Source organism: Physella acuta, unplaced genomic scaffold (assembly GCF_028476545.2).
Source record: "Physella acuta isolate Inbredline_101_S28 unplaced genomic scaffold, ASM2847654v3 ptg000163l, whole genome shotgun sequence".
Lineage (NCBI taxonomy): Eukaryota > Metazoa > Mollusca > Gastropoda > Physidae > Physella > Physella acuta.
The window spans coordinates 271,056-294,571 of record NW_026731682.1 but is presented as its reverse complement, the minus strand read 5'-3'; the positions used below and the strand labels follow the sequence as shown (position 1 = coordinate 294,571).

At 38.8% G+C, this 23,516-nt stretch overlaps 1 protein-coding gene across 7 annotated transcripts in view; it reads right to left on the bottom strand.

Annotated features, from left to right (window-relative positions):
* LOC131935893 (voltage-dependent calcium channel subunit alpha-2/delta-2) overlaps positions 1-23,516 on the bottom strand; it is a 100,140-nt gene that overhangs the window by 6,631 nt on the left and 69,993 nt on the right. For 6 of the 7 annotated variants that reach the window (XM_059292624.1, XM_059292623.1, XM_059292626.1 and 3 more), the window contains 8 exons: positions 16,784-16,825; positions 12,829-12,882; positions 12,488-12,591; positions 12,312-12,407; positions 9,679-9,848; positions 6,223-6,290; positions 4,335-4,413; positions 522-583 (listed from right to left, as the gene is read on the bottom strand). In XM_059292624.1, the coding sequence (XP_059148607.1) occupies positions 522-583; positions 4,335-4,413; positions 6,223-6,290; positions 9,679-9,848; positions 12,312-12,407; positions 12,488-12,591; positions 12,829-12,882; positions 16,784-16,825 (675 nt within the window). The remainder of the gene's footprint in view (positions 1-521; positions 584-4,334; positions 4,414-6,222; positions 6,291-9,678; positions 9,849-12,311; positions 12,408-12,487; positions 12,592-12,828; positions 12,883-16,783; positions 16,826-23,516) is intronic. The other variant, XM_059292625.1, reaches the window with a different exon arrangement.

Sequence of the window (23,516 nt, the reverse complement as noted above, 5' to 3'; positions counted from 1 at the left end):
AGAGTGTTGTTTTGATCCAATCCACCTATTTTAAAAATGTGTTGTCTGCTGTGGCTCCTCCCATTTTAACACATGGTGGACAAATAGCCTAGTTGGCTGTTGTCTCAATCAAATTTTTGAGTCAAATTGACTTCAATCTGCGGGATGTTCTGAATGATGACAATTTTAGCATCTGATCGAAATGATGTTCCCATGTCCTCTGCCAAGATGATAAAACAACTCTAACTTCCAATCAATGGTGCTGAGCCTCACCAGCATTTGCTGAACATCTCTACCTTAAACTTCCACATTTACATTTTTTTTATACTTGAGCTACACAACCTAAATCTAGGTCTACCAATACAATAGCTATACAATCTAAATCTAGGCCTACCAGTACAATAGATACAATCTAAATCTAGGCCTACCAGTACAATAGATACAATCTAAATCTAGGCCTACCAGTACAATAGATACAATCTAAATCTAGGCCTACCATCATCAAGAAAATTATCAATACAACAAGAGAAAAAAAAACCTACCAAGATACTTTACTTGTCCACCATCCAGCAGATAATACATCAAATAACAAATTCAATGTGGGCTGAAAAATTTTTCAAATAACTCAATGTTGGCTGAAAAATTTTTCAAATAACTCAATGTTGGCTGAAAAACTAAATAGCAAAACAAATTCAATGTGGGCTGAAATTTTTTTTTAATAACTCAATGTAGGCTGAAAAACTAAATATCAAATAAAAAATTCATTGTTGGCTGAAAAACTAAATATCAAATAATAAATTCATTGGCGGCTGAGACAAGAGATCTGGTAAAGAAAATTTTTATTTTTAAAAATCCAATATGGACTAGAAAATAAAAATAGGTAAAAATAAACTGGGAGTGATCTCCTCTAAACTTTCTTGAATATTCTTATATAAGACTACGGGGAATGGCAACTGGGGATATAGACATGATTTTTAATCCATTTTTAATTACTTAAGCTTTTAAAAATAGAATAGAATCTCTTCAAAAAAAGAATTGTGCACCAACTGAACGGCAAACAAAATGTGTGTAATAGTGCAAAATATTATTAGTACTTTTTAAATTCACGTTAGTTTTTTTGAGAAATTGTAAATAGCGTAAATTACTACTTCCGGTCAACGGAAATTACTCAAAATTTGATAGACAGCAGAGAATTAGATCTTTTACTTACATTTGAAATTTCATTTATCTATCTAAAATAGTACTCAAGTTATATGCTTTTGAAAAATTGAAAGTAGAAAAAGTTCCACTTCCGGTTATCTGAAGAAATCGCTCAAAAGTTGACACAGATCTACAAATTTGATATAATATATATGAAATTTCATCAACCTAGCTGTAACGGTACTCATGTTATTGTGTTTACAGACACACACACACAGACAAGATTGCAAAACTATGTTTTTCCGACTCAGGTAGGTGTAAAAATCTTTAATTTTTTTTTTGCACAATTACAATACTTTCTCTATACTTTGTATACGTCGAGAAAGTAATTTAAAAGAGAGAGTTATCTCCCCTTAGGGGCCATCCATTTATGATATCCACAATTTTTTTTTGGATTTTGGACCCCCCCCCCCTCCCCCGCATGTGGACGTCATAAATGGATGACCCCTTAACTTTCTGGTATAATTATTCTTATATTATAGTAAGTGGGATGGCAATTTCAGTGCAATCAGGCTATAGAAATATTTGTAATTAATTTTTTTATTCCTTTTTTTTTGAATTGATTAAAATCAAGTAGAAAAAAGAACTGCGCACCAAACAGATGTAAACCAAGGGTGCATAACATAATGGAGTAGAAAATGTGTGCTTTATAAAGGAAACATCCATTAATTTTTAAATAGTTAATTAACATCTTAATAAGTCACATTAGAGTAAAGCACCACTTCCGATTACTGGAAATTGTTCAAAAGTTAACAAAAGTCTTGGCATACAATCTAATACTTTTACGTGACATCTTATTCACCTTACTTAAAAGGTACTCAAGTTATAGGCTTTTGAGAAACCAGAAGAGGGCAAAGTACCAAGTTTGGTTACAGGAAATCACTTTCAAGCAAATGGAAACTACATATGTGATATAATACTTAAATATGAAATTCGGTTAAATGAAACGGTACACAAGTAATTGTCATTACATACATATACAAAGACAGGATTAAATAAACCGGGAGTGATCTCCCCTAAACTTTCTCGAATATTCTTATATAAAATAACAGGGGATGGGAACTCAGGCTATAGATATGATTTTTAATCCATTTTAAATACTTAAAGTTTTAAAAATAGAATAAAATCTCGTAGACAAATTAATTGCACACCAAGTGAACGCCAAATAAAAAAGCGCATAATAGTGCGCAATATTATTTTAAAATTTACATTAGTTTTTGAGAAATCGGAAATAGCGTAAATTACTACTTCTAGTCAATGGAAATTACTCAAAATTTAACAGAAGGTAGAGAATTAGATCTTTTATTTACATGTGAAATTTCATTTATTTATCTGAAATAGTACTCAAGTTATAGGCTTTTGAAAAATTCAAAGTAGGAAAAGTACCACTTCCGGTTATCGGAAATCGCTCAAAAGTTGATACGGATCTACGATTTTGATAAAATACTTATATATGAAATTTCATCAACCTAGCTATAACGGTACTCAAGTAATCGTGTTTACACACGGACAGACAGACAGACAGACAGACACACAGACATACGGACAAGATTGCAAAATTATGTTTTTCCGTATCAGTGAGGTGTAAAACGTCTTAAAATTCTCGATTTTTTTTTTTTGCAAGATTACAATACTTTCTCTATACTTCGTATATACAAGAAAGTAAAAAACTAAACATACACACACACACAGGAATGAAAAACTAAATTTTTCCAAGTCCAAAAGGTTATTAAATGTCAAAAAATCAATTTAGATTTTTCCACGATTATAATGCATTCTTTATATTGGTTCAATGACAAGTGGGGATAACTGTCAAAATACCTGTAAATTATGGTGCCCTGTCAAAACGGCCTAGGACAAACCGGCCCCGTCAAAATGGCCCCGTTAATATGACCCCGTCAAATCGACCCCCGACAAAACGACCCAGTCAAAATAGCCTCGTCAAAAAGGCCCCCACTTATTGGCTCCCGTTATATTGGCTCGCGACATATAGTCTCCTGACAAATGAGCTCCCGACATTTATGCTCCTGACACACGTACTCTTGACATATTGGCCCCTGACAAATGGGCTCATGACATATTGGCTACCAACAAATGGGCTCCCGACATACTGACTACCCACAAAATGACTCCCGACATATTGGCTCCAGACAAATGAATGGCATGACCACTATTGGCATAAAAGTAACCATTTTGTCCTACCTCCACTACTACTATAACCTCTTTTTAATGCCTGAATGAAATTGTTTTTTATGAACCAACATCAATTCACAAACAAATCAAGCCCTTAACAGCTAAAATCTACCAATTCTAAAATTTTGATAATGTTTAATTTACAACAGTAAAGATCTGTTGCATAAAAGCGAGCACAGAAGTGAAAATGTACGATAATATACATGATGTTTACAGGACAACGACATTTTGTTTTGATAACCTACAAGCTGTTGGAACAGCCTATAACCGACTCAATTATGGATGTCATAGATAGATGACCCTTAAATTAAAACATACAATATTTTATAATAGATAAACTAATATAAAAATAAGGCCTGCCGAACAAGAGATGCATACGTTGTATTACTTAAGAGTGTTGGATAAGCTACTCTAAAGAATATTGATGAAGGGGTCCCACTGGCAGGTGTCATATTCAATGAGACCGCTTTGTAGGGAGACTTAGTCTCTACAGTCACTGGTCCTTTTGTCTGGAGCCAAATTGACAAGAGCCTTTTTGTTGTGAGCCAAAATGACGCTAGCCTATTTGTCTGGAGTCGTAATGACGGGGGCCGTTTTGTGGAGAAACTAAATGGGGGGAGCCCATTTGTCGGGAGTTGTAATGACGCGGGCCATTTTGTTGAAAAAACTAAATGACGGGAGCCTATATGTCGGGAGCCTTATTGACTGGAGCCTTTTTGTCGGGAGCCTATATAATGGGAGCCTATTTGTCAGGAGCCTTTATGACAGGGTCCATATGTCGCTGGCCATTTTGACAGGGCTCTTATGTCGGGCTGATTTGTCGGGGTCGTTTTGACGGGGCCGTTTTGTCATTTGCCGTTTTGACGCCGCACGGTAAATTATTCAGCAGGATTGAAATACTTCCTCTATATTAGAAAGTAAAAAACAAGAAAAATCATTATGTCTGTTAGAAAAGAACTTACTACAGTGAAACTTCTAAATCCTGCACTAACTTCATCTTTTTTCACTGGACAAGTGGCTTGAAAGTCATGCTGAATGGCTCTGAAAAATACAGGAACAATTCATAGAGAGGACAGCTGGAAGGTCCTGGTCAGTTGGGCTGGGAGGTCCTGGTCAGTTGGTCTGGGAGGGACCTGGTCAGTTGGGCTGGGAGGGACCTAGTCAGTTGGGCTGGGAGGTCCTGGTCAGTTGGGCTGGGAGGTCCTGGTCAGTTGGGCTGGGAGGTCCTGGTCAGTTGGGCTGGGAGGGACCTAGTCAGTTGGGCTGGGAGGTCCTGGTCAGTTGGGCTGGGAGGTCCTGGTCAGTTGGGCTGGGAGGGACCTGGTCAGTTGGGCTGGGAAGGACCTGGTCAGTTGGGCTGGGAGGGACCTGGTCAGTTGGGCTGGGAGGTCCTGGTCAGTTGGGCTGGGAGGTCCTGGTCAGTTGGGCTGGGAAGGACCTGGTCAGTTGGGCTGGGAGGACCTAGTCAGTTGGGCTGGGAAGGACCTGGTCAGTTGGGCTGGGAGGTCCTGGTCAGTTGGGCTGGGAGGTCCTGGTCAGTTGGGCTGGGAGGGACCTGGTCAGTTGGGCTGGGAGGTCCTGGTCAGTTGGGCTGGGAGGTCCTGGTCAGTTGGGCTGGGAGGTCCTGGTCAGTTGGGCTGGGAGGTCCTGGTCAGTTGGGCTGGGAGGTCCTGGTCAGTTGGGCTGGGAGGTCCTGGTCAGTTGGGCTGGGAGGGACCTAGTCAGTTGGGCTGGGAGGTCCTGGTCAGTTGGGCTGGGAGGTCCTGGTCAGTTGGGCTGGGAGGGACCTGGTCAGTTGGTCTGGGAGGGACCTAGTCAGTTGGGCTGGGAGGTCCTGGTCAGTTGGGCTGGGAGGTCCTGGTCAGTTGGGCTGGGAGGTCCTGGTCAGTTGGTCTGGGAGGTCCTGGTCAGTTGGGCTGGGAGGTCCTGGTCAGTTGGGCTGGGAGGGACCTGGTCAGTTGGGCTGGGAGGGACCTGGTCAGTTGGTCTGGGAGGGACCTGGTCAGTTGGGCTGGGAGGTCCTGGTCAGTTGGGCTGGGAGGTCCTGGTCAGTTGGTCTGGGAGGGACCTGGTCAGTTGGGCTGGGAGGGACCTGGTCAGTTGGGCTGGGAGGGACCTGGTCAGTTGGGCTGGGAGGTCCTGGTCAGTTGGGCTGGGAAGGACCTGGTCAGTTGGGCTGGGAGGGACCTGGTCAGTTGGGCTGGGAGGGACCTGGTCAGTTGGGCTGGGAGGTCCTGGTCAGTTGGGCTGGGAGGGACCTGGTCAGTTGGGCTGGGAGGGACCTGGTCAGTTGGGCTGTGAGGGACCTGGTCAGTTGGGCTGGGAGGTCCTGGTCAGTTGGGCTGGGAGGGACCTGGTCAGTTGGGCTGGGAGGGACCTGGTCAGTTGGGCTGGGAGGGACCTGGTCAGTTGGGCTGGGAGGGACCTGGTCAGTTGGGCTGGGAGGTCCTGGTCAGTTGGGCTGGGAAGGACCTGGTCAGTTGGGCTGGGAGGTCCTGGTCAGTTGGGCTGGGAGGTCCTGGTCAGTTGGGCTGGGAGGACCTGGTCAGTTGGGCTGGGAGGGACCTGGTCAGTTGGGCTGGGAGGGACCTGGTCAGTTGGGCTGGGAGGTCCTTGCTTAAGCCACAACAGTGAGATATATAAAACTAACTCTGTAGTGAGATATAGAAACTCTGTAGTGAGATATATAAAACTAACACTATAGTGCATTGCAGAAGAGTTCCTATTGACCTAATGATTTTGGCCATTTGATCAAGAGACGTTTGATGAAGCTTAGATAATGGGTGCCTTTTTGTCGGGAACCATACCGAGAGGGTCCTTTTACACCAAGATAAATAAAATAAAATTTACTTGAAAAAAACTGTCCCATTTAGTTTGTTAAAAATGGCTGGGTCAACTTCTCCGAAGAAACGTCCAATCTGTGGAGCGGGTCAAGTATTTGATTAGCTTTATTAGCAACATAAACAAAATAGTCTAGTCCTATTTCATTCTCTAACAACATAAACAAAATAGTCTAGTCCTATTTCATTCTCTAGCAACATAAACAGTCTAGTCCAATTTCATTCTCTAGCAACATAAACAAAATAGTCTAGTCCTATTTCATTCTCTAACAACATAAACAAAATAGTCTAGTCCTATTTCATTCTCTAACAACATAAACAGTCTAGTCCTATTTCATTCTCTAGCAACATAAACAGTCTAGTCCTATTTCATTCTCTAGCAACATAAACAGTCTAGTCCTATTTCATTCTCTAACAACATAAACAAAATAGTCTAGTCCTATTTCATTCTCTAGCAACATAAACAGTCTAGTCCTATTTCATTCTCTAGCAACATAAACAAAATAGTCTAGTCCTATTTCATTCTCTAACAACATAAACAAAATAGTCTAGTCCTATTTCATTCTCTAACAACATAAACAAAATAGTCTAGTCCTATTTCATTCTCTAGCAACATAAACAGTCTAGTCCTATTTCATTCTCTAACAACATAAACAAAATAGTCTAGTCCTATTTCATTCTCTAACAACATAAACAAAATAGTCTAGTCCTATTTCATTCTCTAGCAACATAAACAGTCTAGTCCTATTTCATTCTCTAACAACATAAACAAAATAGTAGAGTCCTATTTCATTCTCTAACAACATAAACAAAATAGTCTAGTCCTATTTCATTCTCTCACAACATAAACAAAATAGTCTAGTCCTATTTCATTCTCTAACAACATAAACAAAATAGCGGAGTCCTATTTCATTCTCTAACAACATAAACAAAATAGTCTAGTCCTATTTCATTCTCTAGCAACATAAACAAAATAGTCTAGTCCTATTTCATTCTCTAACAACATAAACAGTCTAGTCCTATTTCATTCTCTAACAACATAAACAAAATAGTCTAGTCCTATTTCATTCTCTAACAACATAAACAAAATAGTCTAGTCCTATTTCATTCTCTAACAACATAAACAGTCTAGTCCTATTTCATTCTCTAACAACATAAACAAAACAGTCTAGTCCTATTTCATTCTCTAACAACATAAACAAAATAGTGGAGTCCTATTTCATTCTCTAGCAACATAAACAAAATAGTCTAGTCCTATTTCATTCTCTCACAACATAAACAGTCTAGTCCTATTTCATTCTCTAACAACATAAACAAAACAGTCTAGTCCTATTTCATTCTCTAACAACATAAACAAAATAGTCTAGTCCTATTTCATTCTCTAACAACATAAACAGTCTAGTCCTATTTCATTCTCTAACAACATAAACAAAATAGTCTAGTCCTATTTCATTCTCTAACAACATAAACAAAATAGTCTAGTCCTATTTCATTCTCTAGCAACATAAACAGTCTAGTCCTATTTCATTCTCTAACAACATAAACAAAATAGTCTAGTCCTATTTCATTCTCTAGCAACATAAACAAAATAGTGTAGTCCTATTTCATTCTCTAGCAACATAAACAGTCTAGTCCTATTTCATTCTCTAACAACATAAACAAAATAGTCTAGTCCTATTTCATTCTCTAACAACATAAACAAAATAGTCTAGTCCTATTTCATTCTCTAGCAACATAAACAATAAAACAGTCTAGTCCTATTTCATTCTCTAACAACATAAACAAAATAGTCTAGTCCTATTTCATTCTCTAACAATATAAACAGTCTAGTCCTATTTCATTCTCTAGCAACATAAACAGTCTAGTCCTAGTTCATTCTCTAGCAACATAAACAGTCTAGTCCTATTTCATTCTCTAACAACATAAACAAAATAGTCTAGTCCTATTTCATTCTCTAGCAACATAAACAGTCTAGTCCTATTTCATTCTCTAGCAACATAAACAAAATAGTCTAGTCCTATTTCATTCTCTAACAACATAAACAAAATAGTCTAGTCCTATTTCATTCTCTAACAACATAAACAAAATAGTCTAGTCCTATTTCATTCTCTAGCAACATAAACAGTCTAGTCCTATTTCATTCTCTAACAACATAAACAAAATAGTCTAGTCCTATTTCATTCTCTAACAACATAAACAAAATAGTCTAGTCCTATTTCATTCTCTAGCAACATAAACAGTCTAGTCCTATTTCATTCTCTAACAACATAAACAAAACAGTCTAGTCCTATTTCATTCTCTAACAACATAAACAAAATAGTCTAGTCCTATTTCATTCTCTCACAACATAAACAAAATAGTCTAGTCCTATTTCATTCTCTAGCAACATAAACAAAATAGTCTAGTCCTATTTCATTCTCTAACAACATAAACAAAATAGTCTAGTCCTATTTCATTCTCTAACAACATAAACAAAATAGTCTAGTCCTATTTCATTCTCTAACAACATAAACAAAATAGTCTAGTCCTATTTCATTCTCTAACAACATAAACAAAATAGTGGAGTCCTATTTCATTCTCTAGCAACATAAACAAAATAGTCTAGTCCTATTTCATTCTCTCACAACATAAACAAAATAGTCTAGTCCTATTTCATTCTCTAACAACATAAACAAAATAGCGGAGTCCTATTTCATTCTCTAGCAACATAAACAAAATAGTCTAGTCCTATTTCATTCTCTCACAACATAAACAGTCTAGTCCTATTTCATTCTCTAACAACATAAACAGTCTAGTCCTATTTCATTCTCTAACAACATAAACAGTCTAGTCCTATTTCATTCTCTAACAACATAAACAAAATAGTCTAGTCCTATTTCATTCTCTAACAACATAAACAAAATAGTCTAGTCCTATTTCATTCTCTAGCAACATAAACAGTCTAGTCCTATTTCATTCTCTAACAACATAAACAAAATAGTCTAGTCCTATTTCATTCTCTAGCAACATAAACAAAATAGTCTAGTCCTATTTCATTCTCTAACAACATAAACAAAATAGTCTAGTCCTATTTCATTCTCTAGCAACATAAACAAAATAGTGTAGTCCTATTTCATTCTCTAGCAACATAAACAGTCTAGTCCTATTTCATTCTCTAGCAACATAAACAAAATAGTCTAGTCCTATTTCATTCTCTAACAACATAAACAAAATAGTCTAGTCCTATTTCATTCTCTAACAACATAAACAAAATAGTCTAGTCCTATTTCATTCTCTAACAACATAAACAAAATAGTCTAGTCCTATTTCATTCTCTAGCAACATAAACAGTCTAGTCCTATTTCATTCTCTAACAACATAAACAAAATAGTCTAGTCCTATTTCATTCTCTAACAACATAAACAGTCTAGTCCTATTTCATTCTCTAACAACATAAACTTCCAGCATTAGCAATGAAATATCAAACCTGCTGAAGAGGGCTTTCAATATTAGCAGCCACAAGAAATCCCCCATCGTCCACCAAGTAACAGGCAAGTGTGTTCCCGTCTTCACATGTCATGACATCTGGGCTGCCAGAACTGGTGGCATTTTTCATCTTGGCCAGGACCTGATCATGGGTCAACCAGTCCCCCACAACTGTGGAGTTTATTTACAATTTACATCTGTCTCAACATGACACCCAGCTCTAATGGTTGGCAAACTCATATAGGGAAAGTACGGGTGGCTGGGCATAGTGCTGACCACACTATCCCTTCATATGCAGAGTAACAGAAACAGGTGAACTCTACTTCACTTGCCCCATGGACCGTGAGGTTCAAAACCTATGATAATAGAATGTTTCAAAAGTCATAAAACCTATGATAACAGAATGTTTTAAAAGTCATAAAAGTTATCACGAAACTATGTAGGCTACCATGTATATATTATAGTATCTAAGAAAGCATAATTTAAATAAGCAGGCCTATATTTTCTACTGAGTTTTTAAAAATGTGAATTTTTCCCAAAAATTTTCGCAATCATATTTAACCATCTCCCTAGTAGCTGCTCCATGCTCATCTTTTGAATGAAAATTTCGTACACACAACAAACACGTGAAGATTTCTTACACACAACAAACACGTGAAGATTTCTTACACACAACAAACACATGAAGATTTCTTACACACAACAAACACATGAAGATTTCTTACACACAACAAACACGTGAAGATTTCTTACACACAACAAACACATGAAGATTTCTTACACACAACAAACAGATGATTTCTTACACACAACAAACACATGAAGATTTCTTACACACAACAAACACATGAAGATTTCTTACACACAACAAACACATGACGATTTCTTACACACAACAAACACATGACGATTTCTTACACACAACAAACACATGACGATTTCTTACACACAACAAACACATGAAGATTTCTTACACACAACAAACACATGACGATTTCTTACACGCAACAAACACATGACGATTTCTTACACGCAACTAACACATGAAGATTTCTTACACACAACAAACACATGAAGATTTCTTACACACAACAAACACATGAAGATTTCTTACACACAACAAACACATGAAGATTTCTTACACACAACAAACACATGAAGATTTCTTACACACAACAAACACATGAAGATTTCTTACACACAACAAACACATGAAGATTTCTTACACACAACAGACACATGAAGATTTCTTACACACAACAGACACATGAAGATTTCTTACACACAACAAACACATGAAGATTTCTTACACACAACAAACACATGAAGATTTCTTACACACAACAAACACATGAAGATTTCTTACACACAACAAACACATGAAGATTTCTTACACACAACAAACACATGAAGATTTCTTACACACAACAAACACATGAAGATTTCTTACACACAACAAACACATGAAGATTTCTTACACACAACAAACACATGAAGATTTCTTACACACAACAAACACATGAAGATTTCTTACACACAACAAACACATGAAGATTTCTTACACACAACAAACACATGAAGATTTCTTACACACAACACATGAAGATTTCTTACACACAACAAACACGTGAAGATTTCTTACACACAACAAACACGTGAAGATTTCTTACACACAACAAACACATGAAGATTTCTTACACACAACAAACACGTGAAGATTTCTTACACACAACAAACACATGAAGATTTCTTACACACAACAAACACATGAAGATTTCTTACACACAACAAACACATGAAGATTTCTTACACACAACACATGAAGATTTCTTACACACAACACATGAAGATTTCTTACACACAACACATGAAGATTTCTTACACACAACAAACACATGAAGATTTCTTACACACAACAAACACATGAAGATTTCTTACACACAACACATGAAGATTTCTTACACACAACAAACAGATGATTTCTTACACACAACACATGAAGATTTCTTACACACAACACATGAAGATTTCTTACACACAACAAACACATGAAGATTTCTTACACACAACAAACACATGAAGATTTCTTACACACAACACATGAAGATTTCTTACACACAACACATGAAGATTTCTTACACACAACAAACACGTGAAGATTTCTTACACACAACAAACACATGAAGATTTCTTACACACAACAAACACATGAAGATTTCTTACACACAACACATGAAGATTTCTTACACACAACACATGAAGATTTCTTACACACAACACATGAAGATTTCTTACACACAACACATGAAGATTTCTTACACACAACACATGAAGATTTCTTACACACAACAAACACATGAAGATTTCTTACACACAACAAACACATGAAGATTTCTTACACACAACAAACACATGAAAATTTCTTACACACAACAAACACATGAAGATTTCTTACACACAACACATGAAGATTTCTTACACACAACAAACACATGAAGATTTCTTACACACAACAAACACATGAAAATTTCTTACACACAACAAACACATGAAAATTTCTTACACACAACTAACACATGAAGATTTCTTACACACAACAAAAACTTGAGCTGTTTTTTGTAAGCTGAGTCTCACCCGCAGCCTTGTCAATGAGTGTTTTATTTTTTTCTGTTATTTCCACTGGACAAGCAGACACCACATAAGGGTGGGAAGATGAATTGGATCTTTCACCTGAAGGTCAATAAAATAAAAAGTCTGAAAAAATCAAGTCATTTTAAAAGCATGAAATAATATGTTCATTACAAACCTACCATTTGTATATTCAGCCATAAAAATACACTTGGATCTGAACAGAGCACGCTTGTAGAGGGAAGAATTTCTGGGGTCCCAATTATTTTCAAAATAAGATGCCTTACTGGAAAAAAGAGTGAAATATGGTTGTTATGTAACTTAATGGAAGCAATAAAATAATCAGATACACCTTGAAAGCTAGTCAAGTTACAAAGTTATTTTTAAAGTTATTTCCTTGGAAAATGTATTAAGTTAAGAACATTTTTAAAAAAAGCAGTCTTAGTAAAAAACAATGTGTTGGAATACATGAGTGAGATTTAAAAAATTTGATACAGGAAAAGTCATTGAGCATGAGCCTCACCTTGATGGATATACAAATGTCAAGCCTCCATTCGTCATCACAAAAAAGGGATTTCTGGCAACCAACAAAGAAAAGTGGTTAGCAATTCAATTCTCACACACCATAGAGATCAGCCTTATATCACACATAAGTTAATCCTATGGGTTAGCCTTATATAACACACTTAATCATAGAGATCAGCCTTATATCACACATAAGTTAATCATATGGGTTAGCCTTATATCACACACTTGATCACATAGATCATCCTTATATCACACACAACTTATAGTCACCACACTAGCATTGAACATCTCATATAGTAGCTAGTTGCACAAGTAAATAAAATATGACGTCACAGGCTCTAAACCTTTCGTGCACAATAAAATCTAATTCAAATGTAGTCGTTCGCATTGCTATGTTAACCATTTAAAAAACGATAGAACGTGGTTATGATTCCAATCATATATGCCCTCCTTATTAGCAGCGGTTATTGACCGTTACCGCCGTATAATTTTTATTTCAACTTTTTACTTGTTTTTGTTAATCTCATATTGAGTTTAAAAGGTGAGTTTTCAAAAATTTACATGAAATAGTAAAACATTGAGACTAACTCTGTTTTTAGTGGGATTATCTTTATTTTTTTATTATACTTTCTAACTAGCATTTTTATTTTAGGTTTATCCATTTAGCAGACTATGCAAAATGTCTCACAAACTAGGTATCCTATTAGCGGTATCGATACCACATTTTCATGTTCCTTCGTTTTATAGGAATTATGTCACCAATTTTTATACATTTTTTTCTTAAAGAATATTAATAATTAAACTAGTAAATGAGTAGATTCAAAGATAATAAATTAACCTTTTTAAAATAATAAAAGTTGTATTTGTTGAGCATATATGTTGCGGCCTGTCCTGCGTGCTACTAATGATTGAATGAGACATACGATAACTCAACACAAAGTTAAAATTAAGTTATACATAGAATGATTTAAAACTAAAAATAATGACACTAGAATCGATTTGAGTAAGACTATATGATTTTCAGTTTTATTTTTTAACAACGAAAATTATCTTTTTCGTAATGCATTATAATAATAGAGGCTTAAATCTAAAAATCGAGAAAAACGGTATCGATAATGTTTTGTCGCTATATCCGTTGGTATTTTGATCAACTAAAATGAGAAAACATTCAGACTTAAAATTTGAATTTAGTGTGAGTCGATACATTTTTAATGATATTTTCACAAATGTTTTTACTTTCTTCTTCAGACGTTCACAAGCTGTAAAACCCGACTAACAAAATAGAACCCGTAGGCCTAAGTATTAGCGATATCGATTCTACCTTTCTCCGCTTTCGTATTCCGTTATATTTGTATTATATTATTAGACCATTAGGTCTATTTAAAATGTAAAATAAAGATGTATCTAAGCTGTCTTAAACATTCTTATATTAATAAGATTTGGATCCCGCACAGTCTATTTGGTGAATTTAATCAACCACTGTTCAATTAATAATTTCCACCTTTGGCTTATAAATAGTTAAAAACACAACATTTTACGAGTGTGTTCATTCTATTGTACCAAGCTGAATGTGTACACTGATAGTCTTCATTTATTTCATATCCCATTACTTTATCTTGCTAAAGAATAAAACATACCCTTGTAAACAAACGCCTATGTTTATTTGCTTGATACCCACTCACACTCAAATAACGATTGTATCAGGAGGGGGGGGGGGACTTTCTGAGTAAAAGACCTTTGAGTCGGGTGTTAATTGAGTTGGTTTTGTTAAGTTAGTGTGATTGATTTTTTCGAATACTACATCTAAAAATGAAGTTGAAAGTATGTAAAGTATGGTTGATAAGTTAGCTATGTATTCCTGGGGTACTTTTTGCTTTTATAAACGTGGTACGGAAATAAATCCGTCCATCATCGTCCGCAAATAAAGTCACTCTTTTTTACACACATTTCCCTCCCCATTCATAGCTCATTGTTGCCAGATGTTTTTTCAGACACCGTATCCACAAGTTTTGTAAAATGTTATCACAACTGGACAGTGTGGTCTAGTATGTAGTACGCCCGCTAACTAAACTGATAGATCGGTACCCGGCCTGGTAATCGTAGGTCATCGCACGAACAAACTTTCCCTCACGTTCAAAACCAAGTGGCAAGATGTCATATTTGAAACTGGAGGTACTCTATGCAGTTGTAAATACATTTAAAAATACTTATTTGAAAATTTTATTATTGTGCGCCTACGCAGAGTTATTTCCCTTTCGCCTTTTTCTACGCTCTCGACGTGACCACTTTTTGCTTTCATTTTCCATAGGCTTAGTTGTCCCCACAATTTTTACACTAAAACCGTCATATCTAGAGAACCGTTTATCTTATAAACATAAATTTGGTATCATTTTGCAACATTTAGTCCCCTTAATACAACCCCGTCGTTATTTTGTCATTTTAATTATTTAAAAAATTGTGTGCAACTAGTTATTATATAGCCACCACACTAGTACTGAACATCTCATATAGTCACCACACTTTTATTGAACATCTCATACAGTCACCACACTAGTACTGAACATCTCATATAGTCAACACACTTTTATTGAACATCTCATATAGTCACCACACTTTTATTGAACATCTCATATAGTCACGACACTAGTACTGAACATCTCATATAGTCAACACACTAGTACTGAACATCTCATATAGTCACCACACTTTTATTGAACATCTCATATAGTCACCACACTAGTACTGAACATCTCATATAGTCACCACACTTTTATTGAACATCTCATATAGTCACCACACTTTTATTGAACATCTCATATAGTCACCACACTAGTACTGAACATCTCATATAGTCAACACACTTTTATTGAACATCTCATATAGTCACCACACTTTTATTGAACATCTCATATAGTCACCACACTTTTATTGAACATCTCATATAGTCACCACACTTTTATTGAACATCTCATATAGTCACCACACTAGTACTGAACATCTCATATAGTCACCACACTTTTATTGAACATCTCATATAGTCACCACACTTTTATTGAACATCTCATATAGTCACCACACTTTTATTGAACATCTCATATAGTCACCACACTTTTATTGAACATCTCATATAGTTACCACACTTGATAATATGAGTTTAGGTCATGAGAAAAGCATGAAATGAAATGGTGCAATATGGGAGGGAGGGGGGGGGGGGGGTGGGGGGGGTGAGGGGAATGTCTCACTCTTATTATACGCAATGTACATAATTATCATGCACTAGGATGAAGCGAGATTTATATCTGTTTTTCATGCCAGCATATTTAAAAAAAAATTCATACTCTTTTTTTCCCTTGATTTTTTTTTCTTTCCATTTTCATGCTATTATTTTTTTCAGGCTTCCCAAAGGTTATGTATCTGGCAAAGTATTAGAATTAGAGTAACATCTCTTTGGGTTTATGCTAATTTTAAATTCTGTCAATTTCCTTGTTATTATGTGATTACTATACAAGAAACAAGGCAATAAGTGTATGTTAGAAATCTATAACCAGCAAACTCAGTTTTTGTATTGTTTCATAAAATTGCTTCATGCTTATAACTCCATTTATTTTTTAAAAAGTATTTTATCAACATTTTCTTCATGTTATAATATTTGTTTTCTTGAAGCCTTCAAATTATGCTATATTCCAGTTCACCTCATTCAAAAAAGCAAAGCAGTTTATTTTTGCAGGGATTTTTTAGACAATAATAATGCAATGTACATAGCTTAAAAGGCTAAAGGTTAGATACAATGGCTATAGATTAGATACAAGAGGTCATTAGGTATTCAGGTTGAAGGTTACAGATTAGATACAAGCGATATGGTGTGGTATTTAGGTTCAAAGGTAAGGGTATTCCATGCTAAAGCAACCATCACCAAAATCAGAAGGATGCAGATTAAATCTTAATCTTACTTAGCTACTGTATTATTAGTTTCAGAAATATCTCCAACAGTGCTGAAATAAGGATTACATGGGTTATAATTTTTTAAAACATTGGGTTAAAAAAAAATAATTTTTTAACCTTTTTTCCCAAATGGTCAAGAAAACTAATTTATGTGATTAACCAAACCAATTAGTTTTATCATGTCATCTGATGCTGTTATCACTGTTTCATTATGTCATTTGATGCTCTTGTCATTTTGTTTGTCATTTCATATTTTGGTGTGCAAACAACTAGCAAAGTAAACAAAAAATTGTAGTTGAATTTAATGTCATGTGATGTCTTGTATATGTTATGTCTTGTGTATGTTATGTCTTGTGTATGTTATGTCTTGTGTATGTGATGTCTTGTGTAGGTGATGTCTTGTGTAGGTGATGTCTTGTGTAGGTGATGTCTTGTATAGGTGATGTCTTGTATAGGTGATGTCTTGTGTATGTGATGTCTTGTGTAGGTGATGTCTTGTGTATGTGATGTCTTGTGTAGGTGATGTCTTGTGTAGGTGATGTCTTGTATAGGTGATGTCTTGTGTATGTGATGTCTTGTGTACGTGATGTCTTGTATAGGTGATGTCTTGTGTATGTGATGTCTTGTGTAGGTGATGTCTTGTGTATGTGATGTCTTGTATAGGTGATGTCTTGTGTATGTGATGTCTTGTGTAGGTGATGTCTTGTATAGGTGATGTCTTGTGTAGGTGATGTCTTTTGCTCTACTATTAAATCATGTTGTGTACTACAAGATCCTCTAACAGCTGTGTATGACCTCCTATGGTAAACCCTAGCTGTGTATGACCTCCTATGGTAAACCCTAGCTGTGTATGACCTCCTATGGTAAACCCTGGCTGTGTATGACCTCCTATGGTAAACCCTAGCTGTGTATGACCTCCTATGGTAAACCCTGGCTATGACCTCCTATGGTAAACCCTAGCTGTGTATGACCTCCTATGGTAAACCCTGGCTATGACCTCCTATGGTAAAACCTAGCTGTGTATGACCTCCTATGGTAAACCCTGGCTATGACCTCCTATGGTAAACCCTAGCTGTGTATGACCTCCTATGGTAAACCCTGGCTATGACCTCCTATGGTAAACCCTGGCTATGACCTCCTATGGTAAACCCTAGCTGTGTATGACCTCCTATGGTAAACCCTAGCTGTGTATGACCTCCTATGGTAAACCCTAGCTGTGTATGACCTCCTATGGTAAACCCTAGCTGTGTATGACCTCCTATGGTAAACCCTAGCTGTGTATGACCTCCTATGGTAAACCCTAGCTGTGTATGACCTCCTATGGTAAACCCTAGCTGTGTATGACCTCCTATGGTAAACCCTGGCTGTGTATGACCTCCTATGGTAAACCCTGGCTATGACCTCCTATGGTAAACCCTGGCTGTGTATGACCTCCTATGGTAAACCCTGGCTATGACCTCCTATGGTAAACCCTAGCTGTGTATGACCTCCTATGGTAAACCCTAGCTATGACCTCCTATGGTAAACCCTGGCTGTGTATGACCTCCTATGGTAAACCCTGGCTATGACCTCCTATGGTAAACCCTAGCTGTGTATGACCTCCTATGGTAAACCCTGGCTATGACCTCCTATGGTAAACCCTAGCTGTGTATGACCTCCTATGGTAAACCCTAGCTGTGTATGACCTCCTATGGTAAACCCTGGCTATGACCTCCTATGGTAAACCCTAGCTGTGTATGACCTCCTATGGTAAACCCTAGCTGTGTATGACCTCCTATGGTAAACCCTAGCTGTGTATGACCTCCTATGGTAAACCCTAGCTGTGTATGACCTCCTATGGTAAACCCTAGCTGTGTATGACCTCCTATGGTAAACCCTGGCTATGACCTCCTATGGTAAACCCTGGCTGTGTATGACCTCCTATGGTAAACCCTGGCTATGACCTCCTATGGTAAACCCTGGCTGTGTATGACCTCCTATGGTAAACCCTGGCTATGACCTCCTATGGTAAACCCTGGCTGTGTATGACCTCCTATGGTAAACTCTGGCTATGACCTCCTATGGTAAACCCTAGCTGTGTATGACCTCCTATGGTAAACCCTAGCTATGACCTCCTATGGTAAACCCTGGCTGTGTATGACCTCCTATGGTAAACCCTAGCTGTGTATGACCTCCTATGGTAAACCCTAGCTGTGTATGACCTCCTATGGTAAACCCTAGCTGTGTATGACCTCCTATGGTAAACCCTAGCTGTGTATGACCTCCTATGGTAAACCCTGGCTATGTATGACCTCCTATGGTAAACCCTAGCTGTGTATGACCTCCTATGGTAAACCCTGGCTGTGTATGACCTCCTATGGTAAACCCTGGCTATGACCTCCTATGGTAAACCCTAGCTGTGTATGACCTCCTATGGTAAACCCTAGCTGTGTATGACCTCCTATGGTAAACTCTGGCTATGACCTCCTATGGTAAACCCTAGCTGTGTATGACCTCCTATGGTAAACCCTAGCTGTGTATGACCTCCTATGGTAAACCCTGGCTGTGTATGACCTCCTATGGTAAACCCTGGCTATGACCTCCTATGGTAAACCCTAGCTGTGTATGACCTCCTATGGTAAACCCTAGCTGTGTATGACCTCCTATGGTAAACCCTGGCTATGACCTCCTATGGTAAACCCTAGCTGTGTATGACCTCCTATGGTAAACCCTAGCTGTGTATGACCTCCTATGGTAAACCCTGGCTGTGTATGACCTCCTATGGTAAACCCTAGCTGTGTATGACCTCCTATGGTAAACCCTGGCTGTGTATGACCTCCTATGGTAAACCCTGGCTATGACCTCCTATGGTAAACCCTGGCTGTGTATGACCTCCTATGGTAAACCCTAGCTGTGTATGACCTCCTATGGTAAACCCTGGCTGTGTATGACCTCCTATGGTAAACCCTGGCTGTGTATGACCTCCTATGGTAAACCCTAGCTGTGTATGACCTCCTATGGTAAACCCTTGCTGTGTATGACCTCCTATGGTAAACCCTGGCTATGACCTCCTATGGTAAACCCTAGCTGTGTATGACCTCCTATGGTAAACCCTAGCTGTGTATGACCTCCTATGGTAAACCCTGGCTATGACCTCCTATGGTAAACCCTAGCTGTGTATGACCTCCTATGGTAAACCCTAGCTGTGTATGACCTCCTATGGTAAACCCTGGCTGTGTATGACCTCCTATGGTAAACCCTAGCTGTGTATGACCTCCTATGGTAAACCCTAGCTGTGTATGACCTCCTATGGTAAACCCTGGCTATGACCTCCTATGGTAAACTCTGGCTATGACCTCCTATGGTAAACCCTAGCTGTGTATGACCTCCTATGGTAAACCCTAGCTATGACCTCCTATGGTAAACCCTGGCTGTGTATGACCTCCTATGGTAAACCCTAGCTGTGTATGACCTCCTATGGTAAACCCTAGCTGTGTATGACCTCCTATGGTAAACCCTAGCTGTGTATGACCTCCTATGGTAAACCCTGGCTGTGTATGACCTCCTATGGTAAACCCTAGCTGTGTATGACCTCCTATGGTAAACCCTGGCTGTGTATGACCTCCTATGGTAAACCCTGGCTATGACCTCCTATGGTAAACCCTGGCTGTGTATGACCTCCTATGGTAAACCCTAGCTGTGTATGACCTCCTATGGTAAACCCTGGCTGTGTATGACCTCCTATGGTAAACCCTGGCTGTGTATGACCTCCTATGGTAAACCCTAGCTGTGTATGACCTCCTATGGTAAACCCTTGCTGTGTATGACCTCCTATGGTAAACCCTGGCTATGACCTCCTATGGTAAACCCTAGCTGTGTATGACCTCCTATGGTAAACCCTAGCTGTGTATGACCTCCTATGGTAAACCCTGGCTATGACCTCCTATGGTAAACCCTAGCTGTGTATAACCTCCTATGGTAAACCCTAGCTGTGTATGACCTCCTATGGTAAACCCTGGCTATGACCTCCTATGGTAAACCCTGGCTGTGTATGACCTCCTATGGTAAACCCTGGCTATGACCTCCTATGGTAAACCCTGGCTATGACCTCCTATGGTAAACCCTGGCTGTGTATGACCTCCTATGGTAAACCCTAGCTGTGTATGACCTCCTATGGTAAACCCTGGCTGTGTATGACCTCCTATGGTAAACCCTGGCTATGACCTCCTATGGTAAACCCTAGCTGTGTATGACCTCCTATGGTAAACCCTAGCTGTGTATGACCTCCTATGGTAAACCCTAGCTGTGTATGACCTCCTATGGTAAACCCTAGCTGTGTATGACCTCCTATGGTAAACCCTGGCTGTGTATGACCTCCTATGGTAAACCCTGGCTATGACCTCCTATGGTAAACCCTAGCTGTGTATGACCTCCTATGGTAAACCCTAGCTGTGTATGGCCTCCTATGGTAAACCCTGGCTGTGTATGACCTCCTATGGTAAACCCTAGCTGTGTATGACCTCCTATGGTAAACCCTAGCTGTGTATGACCTCCTATGGTAAACCCTAGCTGTGTATGACCTCCTATGGTAAACCCTAGCTGTGTATGACCTCCTATGGTAAATTCTAGCTGTGTATGACCTCCTATGGTAAACCCTAGCTGTGTATGACCTCCTATGGTAAACCCTGGCTGTGTATGACCTCCTATGGTAAACCCTGGCTATGACCTCCTATGGTAAACCCTAGCTGTGTATGACCTCCTATGGTAAACCCTAGCTGTGTATGACCTCCTATGGTAAACCCTAGCTGTGTATGACCTCCTATGGTAAACCCTAGCTGTGTATGACCTCCTATGGTAAACCCTGGCTGTGTATGACCTCCTATGGTAAACCCTGGCTATGACCTCCTATGGTAAACCCTAGCTGTGTATGACCTCCTATGGTAAACCCTAGCTGTGTATGGCCTCCTATGGTAAACCCTGGCTGTGTATGACCTCCTATGGTAAACCCTAGCTGTGTATGACCTCCTATGGTAAACCCTAGCTGTGTATGACCTCCTATGGTAAACCCTAGCTGTGTATGACCTCCTATGGTAAACCCTAGCTGTGTATGACCTCCTATGGTAAACCCTAGCTGTGTATGACCTCCTATGGTAAATTCTAGCTGTGTATGACCTCCTATGGTAAACCCTAGCTGTGTATGACCTCCTATGGTAAACCCTAGCTGTGTATGACCTCCTATGGTAAACCCTAGCTGTGTATGACCTCCTGTGGTAAACCCTAGCTGTGTATGACCTCCTATGGAAAACTCTGGCTGTGTATGACCTCCTATGGTAAACCCTAGCTGTGTATGACCTCCTATGGTAAACCCTAGCTGTGTATGACCTCCTATGGTAAACCCTAGCTGTGTATGACCTCCTGTGGTAAACCCTAGCTGTGTATGACCTCCTATGGCAAACCCTGGCTATGACCTCCTATGGTAAACCCTAGCTGTGTATGACCTCCTATGGTAAACCCTAGCTGTGTATGACCTCCTATGGTAAACCCTAGCTGTGTATGACCTCCTGTGGTAAACCCTAGCTGTGTATGACCTCCTATGGCAAACCCTGGCTATGACCTCCTATGGTAAACCCTAGCTGTGTATGACCTCCTATGGTAAACCCTAGCTGTGTATGACCTCCTATGGTAAACCCTGGCTGTGTATGACCTCCTATGGTAAACCCTAGCTGTGTATGACCTCCTATGGTAAACCCTAGCTGTGTATGATCTCCTATGGTAAATTCTAGCTGTGTATGACCTCCTATGGTAAACCCTAGCTGTGTATGACCTCCTATGGTAAATCCTGGCTATGACCTCCTATGGTAAACCCTAGCTGTGTATGACCTCCTATGGTAAACCCTAGCTGTGTATGATCTCCTATGGTAAATTCTAGCTGTGTATGACCTCCTATGGTAAACCCTAGCTGTGTATGACCTCCTATGGTAAACCCTGGCTATGACCTCCTATGGTAAACCCTAGCTGTGTATGACCTCCTATGGTAAACCCTAGCTGTGTATGACCTCCTATGGTAAACCCTGGCTATGACCTCCTATGGTAAACCCTGGCTGTGTATGACCTCCTATGGTAAACCCTGGCTATGACCTCCTATGGTAAACCCTAGCTGTGTATTACCTCCTATGGTAAACCCTAGCTGTGTATGACCTCCTATGGTAAACCCTGGCTATGACCTCCTATGGTAAACCCTAGCTGTGTATGACCTCCTATGGTAAACCCTGGCTATGACCTCCTATGGTAAACCCTAGCTGTGTATGACCTCCTATGGTAAACCCTAGCTGTGTATGACCTCCTATGGTAAACCCTGGCTATGACCTCCTATGGTAAACCCTAGCTGTGTATGACCTCCTATGGTAAACCCTAGCTGTGTATGACCTCCTATGGTAAACCCTAGCTGTGTATGACCTCCTATGGTAAACCCTAGCTTTGTATGACCTCCTATGGTAAACCCTATCTGTGTATGACCTCCTATGGTAAACCCTGGCTATGACCTCCTATGGTAAACCCTAGCTGTGTATTACCTCCTATGGTAAACCCTGGCTGTGTATGACCTCCTATGGTAAACCCTGGCTATGACCTCCTATGGTAAACCCTAGCTGTGTATGACCTCCTATGGTAAACCCTAGCTGTGTATGACCTCCTATGGTAAACCCTAGCTTTGTATGACCTCCTATGGTAAACCCTGGCTGTGTATGACCTCCTATGGTAAAC